At 48.8% G+C, this 15,045-nt stretch overlaps 5 protein-coding genes across 5 annotated transcripts; 4 read left to right on the top strand and 1 right to left on the bottom strand.

Moving 5' to 3' along the window:
- The first annotated feature begins 486 nt into the window (after positions 1-486).
- On the top strand, positions 487-1,421 carry DFJ58DRAFT_810447 (uncharacterized protein). Its single transcript, XM_041391413.1, has 2 exons — positions 487-525; positions 583-1,421. The coding sequence occupies exon 2, from the start codon at positions 745-747 to the stop codon at positions 1,084-1,086; it is 342 nt and encodes a 113-aa protein (XP_041239086.1). The 5' UTR covers positions 487-525; positions 583-744; the 3' UTR covers positions 1,087-1,421.
- Positions 1,422-1,596: 175 nt separating this feature from the next.
- On the bottom strand, positions 1,597-7,766 carry DFJ58DRAFT_858214 (uncharacterized protein; the record flags this gene model as incomplete). Its single annotated transcript, XM_041393962.1, has 17 exons — positions 1,597-2,979; positions 3,028-3,107; positions 3,160-3,200; positions 3,249-3,691; positions 3,747-3,974; positions 4,009-4,360; positions 4,412-4,501; positions 4,554-4,695; positions 4,748-4,909; positions 4,960-5,164; positions 5,217-5,657; positions 5,712-6,788; positions 6,846-7,007; positions 7,054-7,223; positions 7,282-7,380; positions 7,454-7,513; positions 7,577-7,766. 17 exons carry the CDS (start codon positions 7,764-7,766, stop codon positions 1,597-1,599), a joined length of 5,325 nt encoding a protein of 1,774 aa, XP_041239085.1.
- Positions 7,767-8,413: 647 nt separating this feature from the next.
- Positions 8,414-9,274, top strand: DFJ58DRAFT_91415 (uncharacterized protein). The gene has a single exon (XM_041395366.1). It carries the CDS (start codon positions 8,517-8,519, stop codon positions 8,973-8,975), a length of 459 nt encoding a protein of 152 aa, XP_041239084.1. The 5' UTR covers positions 8,414-8,516; the 3' UTR covers positions 8,976-9,274.
- Positions 9,275-10,384: 1,110 nt separating this feature from the next.
- Positions 10,385-12,135, top strand: DFJ58DRAFT_689170 (NADP-dependent oxidoreductase domain-containing protein). The gene is made up of 8 exons (XM_041383362.1): positions 10,385-10,683; positions 10,742-10,826; positions 10,882-10,951; positions 11,007-11,097; positions 11,153-11,388; positions 11,439-11,625; positions 11,688-11,855; positions 11,908-12,135. Exons 1-8 carry the CDS (start codon positions 10,626-10,628, stop codon positions 11,949-11,951), a joined length of 939 nt encoding a protein of 312 aa, XP_041239083.1. The 5' UTR covers positions 10,385-10,625; the 3' UTR covers positions 11,952-12,135.
- Positions 12,136-13,381: 1,246 nt separating this feature from the next.
- On the top strand, positions 13,382-15,024 carry DFJ58DRAFT_810429 (inositol oxygenase). Its single transcript, XM_041391412.1, has 7 exons — positions 13,382-13,629; positions 13,688-13,813; positions 13,870-13,994; positions 14,050-14,202; positions 14,263-14,424; positions 14,477-14,556; positions 14,610-15,024. Exons 1-7 carry the CDS (start codon positions 13,560-13,562, stop codon positions 14,794-14,796), a joined length of 903 nt encoding a protein of 300 aa, XP_041239082.1. The 5' UTR covers positions 13,382-13,559; the 3' UTR covers positions 14,797-15,024.
- Positions 15,025-15,045: the final 21 nt, after the last annotated feature.

Raw genomic sequence — 15,045 nt, 5'->3', positions numbered from 1 at the left:
AAGTTGGACGTGGTTACTGCTGCATGCGTGACTCCGATCCGGACCAAATCTCTGACTCCCTGCTACATTTGTTACTTGTCGTCAACGTGTCGTCGTCGAGAATCTTCCCCGCTTTCTTGTCTTGCTGTTTGCTATGCAGCGAACGACACCTCAACTCAAAATTCAAACATGTGTCTGGAGTTTTGTGCGAAGCTGACAACATACACTAATGGTGTTGACCTCAGAAATTCAAGAGAGTCTGTCTTTAATCTTAACGATTCCGACGAGCTGGTTACTCGAGAAGGTGTATGTATGACGTTGCAGGAAGCGAGTTGCAGGTGCAAGGCCGTGTCTCGGATACGGTCTGGTTCCACAAGTTTGACGAGATGTCCACGGCAAAAATCAGGAAGTCGCTACTAGGGATTCAAGAGGCTGACGCGGAACGAGGCAATCGTGTCCTGTATATCGTCGTGTCCAGGAAGTTTGTCTCATTCACGTCGTTGATCGGGGACGAGTTCCTCAGCGCATGGTGGCAAGTTGTGCTCAGTAAGCCTAATTTTCTTCTCTTAATCAACTCTTAACTGGCCCTAACTGCGCCGACAGGCCATTATACTCTCTGGAAGCATGATGTCTATCACTGTGATGTCAGTCCTAGCAATATCATGGTCAAATGGTCGATGAATTGACATCCTCAATGACTACGACTTGTCATGGATCCAATGCGATGGGCTTAGCGGCCGCGAACGCATAGGAACAGTGCCATTCATGGCAAATCTGGCCACCATTGAAACCGGGACGGTTACTGTCAACGACGTACCACACAACATTACTCCCAAAGTCAACTTCACGAAGGATTACACTCATTATTTTGCCCTAAACTCCCAGCTTTCTGCCTGCTCGACTACTAGACCATCGACCAGTGCTGACCCCTGCTCTGCTCATGGATGCGAAATCTCTGTCCTGGAGATGTCGACTCTCCAAGGCGTGCAGCTGCCACATGATACTCTACCAAACTCGAATTCGGGAGGCGTGGGTGTACCAGGCTTACTGAATTTTGGGGATGCGATTTCTCCGGGAAGAGGATTCTTGATCGGTCTTGCAACTTAAGAAGAAACCATTGCTGGTTCATTTACACTTTCCTCTCTCTCATGACAGACATTGCTTAGCAGTTCTACAATCTCCATCGCCGTGACGAGAAAGGCGGCTTCTATCACCATGCATTCGTCTACACCCCTTTGGCTATGGTGACGTGAAATGATGCAGGAGATCGGGTCTGTAGTGTGATGTTGATGTACTCACGAGTGCAGCAGTGAATGCTGGCGCAGTCTGCAGACAAATCGGCGAAAGCGTTGCACATGAAGAGATGCGAGAGAGGATGTCAAGCATGGGTAGCGAGGTTATGGAGAGCTTTTGATTGGAGATGTTTCTCGATTCAACTTGTCCTCTGACCGATTGGTGTTCGGTATCGATATCGTTGGAGAGGAGACCTTCATGACATTCATGTGTTTAATCCTAGTGGTACAACGAGTTCAGTAACTGTAGCATACATGTACATGTATTTGTGAAAGAATGATGAGGCGTGCGTTAGCAGTGGATAAAGGCTTAGTTCGTACACGTTTAGGCCCACATAGCCTTGTACTTTTCATGGAACTCTTCGAGCGCACCATTGACCACTTCGAAAACTCTCCAGTCCGCACCCGACACTCCTCGCGGTCTCTGCGAATCACAGGTTGATTCCCCCTTTCCCTGCTCCTGCTTCCAAGACGTCTCCTCCTCTTCATCCTCCCACTGGACTGGGTCAAGGGATGCATATCCACTATCCGCCTCCTCACTGAGGTCTGCATTCTCTGGCGTCGCACCTTTGTCGCCGACGAATGTCTTTTGAAGGAGTTGCTCAAGTACCCCACGCACAGTCACTAGCGTGAGGTCAAAGTCCTGCAATAAAAACCAAACTTCACCCCGCCTGACTGCGTTCGCAGTGGCAAGAGCCGCCACCTGTCCGTGGGTGTAGAAGTCAAGGAGGTATGCGTTCAGCGCGTATTTTCTGCCTTCTTGGTTGGTTCTCCCGGTGATGCCTTCGAACGATGGGATAGTGTGTTCGTCCAAGTTCAGTCCACGTCGAGCCGTTTGAGCGAGTTCGTGAACACTGTTGAAGTGATCATCGTGGCCCGAGTTAGCCACAAAAAGCGACCGTGCGACAACACGGATCGCGGTACGGTGAAGATGGTCACGAATGAGCGACGGTTCATCTTCTGCAGTACCAGATATATCCCTTTTGCTAAGAGGCAGGATATGATCGGGCCCAAGGTCCGTTTGGTGCTGAGTCCCGTAGGTAAGGGCATATCCGGTGAAAATCTGGAGGATTTCACGCTCTTGCTCTATGAGCACGTCACGAGCTGTCTTAGACAGTGGTGGTAGTACGACCATCGATGGCGACTTCTTGACCACCTCCGTGATGTACTCTTCTTTCGTGTAAGCCTCAGGCAGGTACCGCCGTCCAAAGAGGTGGGCCATCAACAAGATGAAGTCGCGCTTTGCAAGCCTCAGGCTAGGTTGCGCACAAATTTTATGGACCACGCCGCTGCGAAGCAGAGCAACTAGGGCCAAGTTGCTGGGCTCCGTGTAATACAGATGTGCGGCTATTCCAAAAAGATTGAGCGGCTTCCCCTGTTCATCGAGCAGACGAGCACGACGCAAGTAGTCAATTGAGAAGCGTAGATGGTGTAAAAGCTGGTGTTTTCCTTCCTCAGAGCCAAAACTGACTTGTGGGAGGCGGAAGAGCCGTTGCACAGCAGCGACAGCGATTGTGGAGTAATTTGAACCCTCCAGCAGATTGAACAGGCGCACGACGAGAGTTGATGTTACAGGGAAACTGGCGGAGAGGGATGGCAGTTTCGAAAGTACTAGTCTCTGCACCCTGCTCATAGGAAGAGCATAGAAAACAACTTTACCGAGGGTGTCGTATCCTCGCCGTCCAGCGCGTCCCGCACATTGTCGATACTAGGGTCATCAATTAATAACGAATAAGTATAATTACGGGAAACGAACCATGAGTGCAGTGAGGAAAGGTGAGTCACCACAGAAAATTGAAGTTTTGGTCGGGGCGTTGATACCTAAGGCAAGAGTGCCTGTAAATGCAGTCTGAGGTTAGTGACCCTACAAAAACAATGGAACACTTACCCGTTGCGAAAATAACGCGTATGAAGCCACGGCGAAAGAGACTTCATCTGCGGTCAGACAGTAGTGTTACGTTGGGGGAAAAAGCTTACCCCTCAACCAGAGAACGGTACCCTCTGTTCATACCAGCATGGTGAACAGCGATCCCACGTCTCAAACATTTCAATGCCCATTCAGGTGGAGAGGGTTTTCGCCTCTCAAGATCAGCGATATCCTCATCAAGTTCTGATGCAGTGTACGAAGTACTCTGACCAGCGAACGAGAAGTCTGGCAGGGGATCATCAGGTCTGAAGGATGTTTGCCATTCACTCGCGTCAGCGCGCTGATCCTCTTCATCGCCCTTATGTTTCGATGCTCGTGCAGCTTTGCGTTCCCGCTCTTTTGCGCCTTGAAGGTATGCATCATATTGTGCCATTTTGCGTTTCCATTCCGGACTGTTTTCGCGCCATTCGTCTTCCTGGGTCTCGAGCACGTTGTTCAAAATTCGGGCCATCTGCTCGCAATCGCTTCGATCGAATGAGAAGAAGATACCAGGCTAAATGAATAAGGATCTCATGAATATAAATAAGGAAGGCGCGTCGGGTACTCACAAGGTCCCCTTGTACGTGAAGATCGGCGACCAGATGAATAAGATTACAGCCAGATACAACACGATCAGGTTGAGAGTTCAACACTCTATCTGGGACGCGAGATAAAATATCATCTTGAAGCTGGGTAATGACGCGCGGCAACGGCGTCTCGGAGTCTTGCGAATCGAAAGAGGACAACAACAGTGCGAGGTGCTGTTTAAGAGCCTCTTCGTATCGGATTACGTCCTTCTGCTGAAGCAGTTTACCGGACGGAAAAAAATACCGCAGGATCGAGGGAAGCGAGAATAGAGGGCTGGAGGGCTGTGCATGTGCTTAGAGCACGATATAAATTCAATGCATCCGCTGCTTCCAATGCAAGATCAGAGGGGAGAGAACGTGCGCTGGATGAAAGAATGGACAGCGGATGCAGAAATCGCATCCTTTCTGTAGTCTTGTACATTGAAAGACCTCGGAAGGCATCTCTTGGCTCCTCGTGAATGTTGTAGTAGAACTTCCTCAAGTGCGAATATCGATGGGGATAATGCACGAACTTGTGCTGGAACCCACCCGCTTTCTGAACACTCTCGAGCCATTCGTTGAACCTTTCTGGTGCTCCGACCGTAGCAGACAGACCTCTATTCATGCAAGAATCAGTGCATGGTCAGTTGAATGCAAAAGCGACGTACATGACAGGACAAGGGGACAGGAGCAAAATCTGTTCCCAAACAGCTCCGCCCTCCTGCTGGCCGATTGTGTGAATCTCGTCAAGGATGACACTACAATAGGACGTGAGAGGGAAATGCATATGTATCAAACTGACATTCGTACTATTTGAGTCGTGGGGTCCACACCTTGGCGAGTGGAGGAGATAAAAGCATGATCGCCAGGATCTCAGGGACGGTGATAAGGATTTGGCAGTTCTGTGGATCGTGGACCCGGAAGTCACGGGAATGAATCGCCCAACAGCTACCTGGAATTGAATCAGCGACGATCACTCGTTGAATGATTCCATGAGTACTCACGACCGTTGAGATCCTTGCTAAACCTAGCATAAATCTCGGCTGCAACCTGAGCGACAAGGGCTTTCGTCGGTGCAATATAAACGAGTATCCCGTCATCAGACCCTCGGAGAATCTTCTCCATAGCGTAATACGAGATGAAGGTCTTCCCCGCACTGGTAGGAGCTATAAATAAATGAGCGATTGTTCTTCCTCCGAAACAAAGTATCACTAACCTACGACGAGAAGAGACATATTTTGGTCGATAGCGTCAAGCACCTCGCGTTGCCATGCATCTGGTTTGAAGGCCACTCTTGCGTCAGCTTGACTGTCCATGCTTCTATCCATGAACTCGCCAAACAACCGGAGTTGCCACACGATAGGATGCTCCTGCACTCGCATAAAGTCATAAACAGTGGTCTTGGTCTTGGACTTGACCAGCTTGATGAAGCGGAAAACTTAGCGCCTTGTCATCAGCCGAACCTGAGATCACGAGACTATCGAGGTAGTCGCTGAAGCCGAGGGTAATCAACACGCTAGTGATTGCGTTAGCAATCTCTTTTGTGCTAAAGCCGATCTCCCAAACTTCCTTGACGAGACGCATGAGTAACAGGGAATATTTATCGCGACTCGCCGAGGAGTCTGGACTGGCGGAATAGATCCACTCTCGGAGAAGACGATGCATATGATAGACTCGAAGTTCCGCGCCTACCGATGCCTCCCTAGCTCGCGGATTGCGGGCAAGGACTTTCAGGTACTTTTCGAGACCAGTGCCATCCAGGCTTTCCATCTCTTGGACGCGGGACGCGAGCCATGCTGCAGACTCAGACGCTTGTTTAGATTCCTTCTTGGCAATATTCTGTTCGCGGATAGCATCGGCTTTTGACAGCTTGCCCGTACTTTTGCCTGACGAACGAGCATGAACAACTTTTGGCTGGAGGTCTATGATAAGCAACAGAAGTGAGAGTTACTATGCCTGAGTACGCACCTTCACGTTGCGCTGATTTGCGAGGGAGGCTGCAGACGGTATTTTCACTTGTTCGAGGACAGCTCCAGATGCCCCTGTCAGGGTGCTGGCTTGGTCATGCATAGTCTTCATGAAGCGCTGGTCCGAACGAAGCTTCCGATTACGCTGCCATTCAGTCATCGGTGCCGTAGCATCTCCTCCGAGGTGCTTGGGCAGAATGGCCATTCTGTGGTTGTGCCAATGCTGCGTGTCAGAAAAGAGTGTGTCCTCTCTGGATGTTTTATGTTGAGAAGAACGAGGGGATGGGAGGACATCAGCGGATTCATCACTAGTGCTGCTATCGTCCCACTCGTCAGACTCTTCTCCGCTAGAAGCAACAGGTTCTATGGGATTGGGGAGTGTGACGCCCTCCGTAGCAATGTGGACGACAGAAAGCTCCTCGTCAAACACTGGGTTGGAAAACGGAAGGAGCTTGAGGGGAATTGGCATCTCATATGGCTCGTCAGGAAGAAAAGATACGCTCAAACACGAAAAGTTGAGGTGCGGGAGCTTCAACTCAGAAAAGATATCTTCTGCATCTTTGGCCACAGTGGGTCCCAGAATCTCGGACAATGATTGAGCTGGATGCTCGGAAAGATAGCGCAAGACACAAAGGAATACACGAATATCAATGTCGAGCGATGCATCATTTGCTACAACGACTGCTTCTGTCGCACGAAGGATGCGAGGTAGGAAGGATTTTATCAATGAAGTGAAAAGGTCAGGTTTCATTGGCGCCAGGCGCCGCGCTCGATCCTGGACGGAGATACTCTTGAGAAGAAGGACATGGATGATGAACACAGCAAGTAGCGACGGCTGAGTGTCGCTCTTGAATGCTAAAAGATATGAGAATCCGACATCCTTCAAAGTCGCGCGGAGGTCGAAGGAAGGCAGGGATGCTGACGCTTCGCGGAGGACGCAGCTGCGGACTTGATCGAATGGCCCTTGTTCCTGACTAGCAAGAATGTCCATGGCGGCAACACCCATGGATAAAACAGATTTGGGAAGATGTCCTTGACGGCTTAAGCGTAGTTTTGATTCAAAGACGAAAGATAAGATCTATAGCATGATCAACAATCGAGTAAGAAAATAGAACAGGAAGGAAAACGCAGTGACCTTGGTGTCCTTGAAATCAGCACCCTGGAGCGGCGCCATTGCCAAGCCACTAGCCAGCAAATCGAAGATAAATATTCGTTGGACGAGTATTTGATGGGCGGCGAATTGTCCACCGATGCCTTCCTTCAGTACACCGCCGTTATTGACCATGACAAACATTGGCTATAACGGAGTGAGATGAAAATATCATGTCTTGTGAGACTTCTACCTTCACTCGGACACGATAATCGACCCAGTTTTTGTCGGAGAGACTTGCGAAGGTGAAGGTATTCACCGAATTCAGCGACCGGAGGTGCTTATATAAGAGTCTCCTGGCTAGGGCTCGAGATGCAACAGTAAACTCCGACTCGCCTGCTCGCAGTACTAGGTGTCGATTGACTAACACATTATCAATAAGAAGATAGACTTAGATCGTGAGATGGAGAAGTGGCCTCACCGTCAAAGAAAATGATATCAAAGTTCGCTGATCGATCTCGAAAGTTTTTCAGTATGCGTTCGAGTGAATAGATCGCATGAATGATTTGAAATGACGGGTCTTCAAACAGCACCATCGTCCGAGTCATGTCAGAAAAAACTATCTGCCAGTGTACTAGTCCCCAGTGACGTACCATCATCCTTCGCTAGTGCAAGTAGACAATCATCAAGCACAACTTGAAGTAGAGAATGACCTAGGATATAGATGGACAGATGATCAACTTGAAAGTTAGACGACTAGCAAGTCAGACAAGTACCGTCGATCACAAAGGGTTCTGCACCAGCATAGTCCCCGATAAGGTCCATCCAGCGTGCATTCCTACTTGCAGGCGCGAACCAAGTTGAATCGGTCCAGCTCAAAGCTCCTGTAACAGTGCGGCATGATTTTGATGGCTTGGAGACTTCGATGGCTCGGTCGATATCAACTTCAAACTCCTCAAAGTCCATAGTGCGGATGGTCGCGTAAGTGGGATCCGAGCGATCTACAGTCTTTTGCTGGTCCGACTACTTATTGGCTTCTGCCAATGGAGATGGCCAGGATAATCGCCTCGAGGCGCGAGATCAATGATACGGCACAAGGCTGAGTCTAAGACTGGGCGGTGCTTACTCGCCTAATACAGAAGCAAGCTTCAAATTGGGTGACTCGGCCGTTGACAACGTTCTCGGAAGCGCCGCTGAATTGACTCGATTGAGTTCAGAATGCTTATCGATGGCTTGAAACTTTGCAAGGATTAAGAAGCGATTGAACAATATCAAATGATCGTACCCAGCTGAATCTTCCTTCTGCATGTGTGTTCAACTTGTTATGCATCGATCTCCGACGATTCTCCGTAACTTGTTGGACCGTCACGTAGTAGGTGCTAGGCAGAGTTAGGCTGGCACGTAAGGTCATGCATATGACTCACGCGTGCACGAGACAAACACTCGCCGAGATGGAATCTCAGGGAAGCAAAAGCAGTATTACGGTGTGTTGCATAACTGCAGTTTGAGTTTAGAAAAACTCGGCCTCGCTGCGGACTTTGCATCCAAATTAGGCGTGATACTTCCGCGCGCTTGATCGCATTTGGATGCAGAAGTTCGCGGCGAGGTCAAGTATTTCAAAAACTCATACTAGGCCGCAGCTTCATATGCAACACACTCAGGCTAAATGATCACGTGAATGGTACTACCAGCCGGGAAGATATCGACGATAAGTACATGGGTGGCACCATTCCGGTTTCTGGTACCCTGTTATCAGTCGGATCTTACTCGGTTCTTTCGAGTTTCTCCAAACCCTGCACAGACAAAGTCCGGACATCCTCACGTCATTCACAACGAGAAGACCCCAGGCTCTCCTCGACATGCTCGCTTCAGTTTAATGCTGCGATTATTATCAAGCGGTATACTGAAGATATTACGCGCGCGCGTCCAGCTACCACGAACGGCAATGAGCGGGCTCACCGCAATATTAACCGTGACGGCGTGAACTTGACACTTCTAGGAGGACGAGCCTTTGACGACCGAGCAGCGCAGAGCATTGATGTTCATGTGTCATTGGGCATTGGCACTCGTGATCGTGATTCCACTCATGTTACCGTGCATCGAGAAGTGTCACTCGTCAAGGTATGTATGCATCTTCACTCTCACCATTCAATTTTTAACAACAATGGCCGCTGAGCTCTATCATAGCGCCGCCACGTCACGCAAAATCTAGTGGTACGACCCGGCGCAGACAATGGACACCAGGATGCACTGCAGCAACCAGCGCCCCAAAGAATCACACCAGTACCATCCTGCACACCTGCCAATGCCCTTCGCCCAGACATAAGAGGAGTACCGGAGCCGTGTCTATGGCCGGCGCAGCATACTGCACACACTTATATCACTGCACACCGAGTTACTCCACTCCGCCTCACCCATGTTCCCATCTCGCAGTTCAGTGCTCTTGATGGTGCACTTCGTGGGTGAGTACTTAGATTATGCACAATATAATACAGCCTCGTTGTTTCAACCATGCTTGGGCGCCACTCGAACCTCAATCAGCCCAACCCACAACAAGACATTCTGACCCATTTTACAGCCATGAGCCGGCCTCACAAAGGGTTATGCGTTCGGTTTAAACTAACGCATCTTTTTGCTTGTCCATAATGACTCCCCCTCCCTACAACAAGACATTTTGACCCATTTTACAAGCTTCACGTTTTCAAGGAGTCCACTTGAAAATATATTCATTACTACACACTAGGATACAAATGACACGACATCCGAAGACCAACTACCATGTTAGTAATGAGAGTGGTACATATGGGAACGGTTTGGGAACGGTACGAAGTTGAGGGAAAGACACTGATGAGAGGAAGACAATGACAACAGATGTCATGGAGGAGCAAGCGTGCAAAAGGTGAGGACATTTAGACTTTAAAAATGTGATGAAGAGACTCGGAAGATCGAACCGACGACATAGTAAGGGAAGGGAATTCGAAATATGCGGGGAGCAAGGATATCTAGAGGCCGTTATATACCGCTCGATAATGATCGCAGCATTAAGCTGAAGCGAACATGTCGAGCAGAGCCTGGGGTCTTTTCGTTGTGAATGACGTGAGGATGTTCGGACTTTGTCTGTGCAGGGTTTGGAGAAACTCGAAAGAACCGAGTAAGGTCCGACTGATAACAGGGTACCATGAACTCCACCATTCAAAAGATTCTTCGGTCGCATCCCGAGACTATCTTCAATATTAATGTGAGCGTGGACTCGGAGAAGTAGTAAACTGAGCTTGATCATATCAGGCTTAGCCGCTCGAGTTTACCACACCGCCACTGATTATGGGTATCAAAAGCATCTACTTAGAAAGAATGACGAAATGGAGGTGCCCAGAAATGAAAAGACCTAGACTTCCAGATCTACCCTTAGTGCCCGTTGAATCATATAGCATTCGTCTATGTATTCGGATCCGACCAACAACGGCTTGGCCATCGATCATACGTCTGCAGCCTTCGCACCGGCCGGTCCGCACTGACAGTCGGGCCGCACGAGACGATATTCGGAGCTACCTGCGCTGATAATTTACTGTACTACCATGCACATTGTACAAGTACTATATCACAATTACTTATGGCGCCCGAGACCTGGCAGAACATCTCCCAAACCCACATAGATATGCTATCTCTGGGCACCACGTGAACAACGATTGTCTGTGGCTGGAGGATGAGGCAGGGATCATCTGATTCTGATGAAATCTCACGCGATGATCTCGTGCAAATCATAGTCTAGAGCTGGCATGGAGAGATAACATCGTGTTGTTAACCTCACACCATCTCTAGTTACCTATGGCATCGCATTTCACCACCCTTAATAACGGCCAGACTATCCCTGCCATCGGGCTCGGTGAGCTCTTGAACTCCGAGTCAGCTCAGGGTTGATGACTTACTGACAAGCTGAACAGGAACGTGGCAATCGAAACCCAATGAAGTCGCTCGCGCTGTCGAACATGCGCTGAAGGCAGGCTATAGACACATTGACTGTGCTTGGTAGGAAAACATTGGTTGATCGTGAAATAATCCTAATGATCGCTTTACACTAAAGGGCGTATGGGAACGAAAAGGAAGTCGGTGAGGGCCTGCGTGCATCGGGCGTTCCGCGGGAGGAAGTGTTTGTGCGTATAACATATCTCACGGATTCGTTACCCCTGCTCACCTGGGTATTGATAGATCACCAGCAAGCTTTGGGGTACATACCATAGACGTGTTGAAGAATGCCTCGACCAGACACTGTCAAACCTGGGAACAACATATCTTGACCGTGGGATCGGCATTTCTCTGGTTGTTTGACTGACGCTGATAGTATGAACTACCAGTCTACCTTGTGCACTGGCCTATCGCGATGAACCCGAATGGGAATCACCCTGTCATGCCGATGCGCCCGAACGGAAACCGTGACATCGATGAATCCCGGGACCTCATAGACACCTGGAAGGGTATGGAAGCCATGGTAAAGAAGGGTAAAGTCAAGGCGATCGGCGCATCAAACTTCTCCCAGACGGTACTCGAGAGGATTTTGCCCACAGCTGAGATCATCCCGGCTGTTAATCAGGTGTGTTCGACGTAATGTCACCATTCAAAACTGACCATTGAAATACATAGCTCGAAATTCATCTGTACAATCCTCAGCTCGAACTTCTTGAGTACTTGAAGTCGAAGACAATTGTTCCACAAGCATATTCGCCCCTTGGTTCGACCAACTCTCCACTGTTGACCGATGAGTCTGCCACAGAGATCGCAAAGAAGTATGGCCTCAAGAGCACGTCCGATGTCCTTCTCGGCTACCTGCGTACGTTCATGTTTATCATTCGCCCTGTGCAAGATGATGATGGTTGACGTGTCTGATCGCAGTGGCGAAGGATATCATTGTCCTTCCTAAATCAGTGACACCGTCCCGTATCGAGTCTAACTTGACCGGCGCGCTAGAGGCCTACAGTGTGCTGACACCAGAGGACATTAAAATCCTTGACGGTGTAGCCGCAGGGGGCAAGCAGAAGCGTTTCATCATGCCTCCTTGGGGTAAGTGTTGATAATAGCTGAGAAAATGACGGTACTGAAATGCGCTATCCAGGTATTGACCTCGGCTTCGATAATTGGCCTGTTCCAACTAAGTGAGTGATAGGCGCAGTCATTCATTGATGTGTATGAATGATCATAGGTAAATTGGAGAGCACGACTGTAGTATCTGAGGCAGACATGAAACCGTCTGCATCAGTAGAGCTGCATGTAATTCATAGATACATTTTCACACCATTGACTAGCCGACGCACTGGCAAATAAATGACAGGAACGAAACATATGCAATGACACAGCCCAGGAGTAAGGAAGTGCCTCCATTCACATGGGGCAAACCGGCAGACAATACAGTTGATCTGGTACACATGTCAGATGCGGTAGAATTTTCGGATCGGAGCAAGGATTTTAGCGGGCTATCATTGTAAACAAGCGTGCGACCACTCTGCAATCCTGAAAGTGCTCCTTGAGGTTATGGCCAGTCGTCCGCGGGATAGAAATGACAGCTCATCACTTGTCAAGACGATGGATGATACATAGTATCTTCTGATCGCGCATGTGCCAGCACAAAGAGAAGGACCACGGGCATGATGGTTAAGTGTAACCTGAAGGAGAGGTGCTCAGCTCGTAAACTCGTCTCATCATCCATACTAGGACTATCGCGTGCAGGTTCTGACCACATCCAGTGTCCATAAATGTATTAGAGTCCGTGGGACAATTGTTGGCCTGACGAGTCACAGTTGGCGAAAAGACCCACACCTGCTGGAGCAGATTTCTAGACTGACGCAAACAGATCAAGACTCGGAGATTCTGGTTAATTTCCTTGATTCGCCCAGCCAGCAAAGTAGAATCTCGAAGGATACCTTATGGCCAAAGCTGAGGTGAATTAACAAATCATTAGCTGGAGCTGTGTGATACGTGCACGCTAGTCATGACGGCAACTTGACTTTCTGCCATAAGGGCATGAGTCTGTCCGGTTTTTACCGTGCTTTATGGAACGCCAAGTTGTTGCATTCCGATGGGCTCAGGAATTATGTGAACCTGAGTAAGGGCTGCACCAAGAGAAAAAATTCAGCTGTCAGCTTGGCCTTGTACTATTCTTGCGGTTGCTCGGATTGTCACGCCAGCGGAAAGTGAGATTAGGTTAGGTTAGGTTGCCATCGACTCAATATTGGATCACGGAAGCGAACGAGAGTTAGAGTGAGTTAGACTAAGTAATTCCGGATCCTGTGCAAACCTTGACGGGGAGTCAGGACTCAGAACGTGTTATTAGATGGGCCGACAACGGCAGTATCGTTGTCGGGAACTTCAGCACGATGACTCGGCCACCAACTACACAGTACTTGTTGTCTGCAGACAACGTTGGTCGTCGATCAGATCAACTCTTCCGTGAGCCGAGACAACATCGGAACCACGCAAGAGCCACGTGGTCGGCAAGGGTCGGCATGGGCTTGCGGGAAGGGTCCGCGGCACCAATTTGCAAAGGGACCGACCGACATACTAATAAGGAAGTTGTCAATCTTTCAAATTATCGTCATCAATTTTGTGGAAACACGGACTGTGAATCGGTGCAGGGCAGTTTCAGGTTCTGTTGGTGCTTGCGATGGTCGCATTCGTATATAAGGCAGCCTGCTTTGTCTCGAGGACTCTCATTCCCACTAAGCCTCCCGCTCCTCTCCCAAAACCTTCATTTCGCTATTACTCTTAGACATGCCTGCTGTTGTTATTAGCACACATGCCGGACATGAGCTCGACGCTGTTTCCGATGCAGTAGATGACGGTATGTGTTCATCATGTCGTTCTACCGCTTTGTGACTTGACTTACCGTCTCTCTGCAGTAAATGTTCTCAAGGCCAAAATTTGGGACTCTCAGTCTGAGTTTGATTCTACCAAAGACAAGACGAACTTCCGGCAGTATGAGACTGCCTGCGATCGTGTCAAGAATTTTTACAAAGAGCAACATGGTGTGTCATACATCCGATCTACTAATTGACAGCGTGGTACTGACGCTACCATGTAGAAAAACAGACTGTAGCTTACAACATCAAGGCCCGCATGGAATTCAAAAGCCGGAAACGCGCTCGCATGGGTATCTGGCAAGCTATGGAAATGCTCAATACGCTTGTAGATGACTCGGATCCAGATGTCAGTGATTTATTGGCTTGCGATTTTCCTTTGCTGATTTGTAATATATATTTAGACTGAACTTTCGCAAATTGAGCATTTGCTCCAGACTGCCGAGGCTATCCGACGCGACGGCAAGCCTGAATGGATGCAAGTTACCGGTTTGATCCACGACCTTGGTAAGCTGCTGTACCTATTTGGCAGTGAAGGCCAGTGGGACGTTGTCGGTGTAGGTTCCTTCATCTGGTACTCGTGACGACATGCAGACTGATATGCTTCTTTACGCAAGGATACCTTCGTGGTCGGCTGCGCCTTCTCCGATAAAAACATATACCCCGATACCTTCGCCGGCAACCCAGACTTCCACGACGCTGTTTATTCCACGCAGCATGGAATTTATGAGCCTAACTGCGGCCTTGATAATGTTATGGTGTCTTGGGGTCATGACGAGGTATGTTTCTATCTACATATTGTATTTTTTCTGCTTATCAAAATTCTTGCAGTATCTCTACAGTGTCGTTAAGGATCAGAGCTCGCTTCCTGCAGAAGGACTTGCTATGATCAGGTATCACAGTTTTTATCCGTAAGCTTATCTCAGTCTGCACTGTCCACCGGATTTTTACAATGTCTAATTAGATGGCACCGTGAGGGAGCTTACACGCACCTCATGAATGAGAAGGATCGCGTAGCCCTTCAGGCCGTTCGCGCCTTCAACCCTTATGATCTCTACTCAAAGAGTGACGAGCCCTGCGATACTGAAAAACTTCGCCCATACTACGAGGGCCTCATTGCTAAATTCTTCCCTTCTGAGATTGACTGGTAGGTGCGCGTGATAGAGCGCACGACTTTATTTTAAAATCATAGACAACCGTCTGGTAGTATAGATACAGCCTCTTAGTCGATATAGAGGGCAAGACCCGTGCAGCTTAGATGTGTATTTTTTTCAAGGTTTGTGTCCTTAGTTGTTCCATCTACTTTATTTCAGCAGTATCCCAATGTCCGTATAGAAGCATTTATTAGCATCTACATAATTTAAATTGTTGCCACAGAACAGCGTTAACGCGAGTTTGAG

The sequence above is a fragment of the Suillus subalutaceus genome (assembly GCF_016647625.1).
Source record: "Suillus subalutaceus strain FC151 chromosome Unknown DFJ58scaffold_134, whole genome shotgun sequence".
Taxonomy (NCBI): Eukaryota; Fungi; Basidiomycota; class Agaricomycetes; order Boletales; family Suillaceae; genus Suillus; species Suillus subalutaceus.
This window is presented reverse-complemented; position numbering and strand designations above follow the sequence as displayed.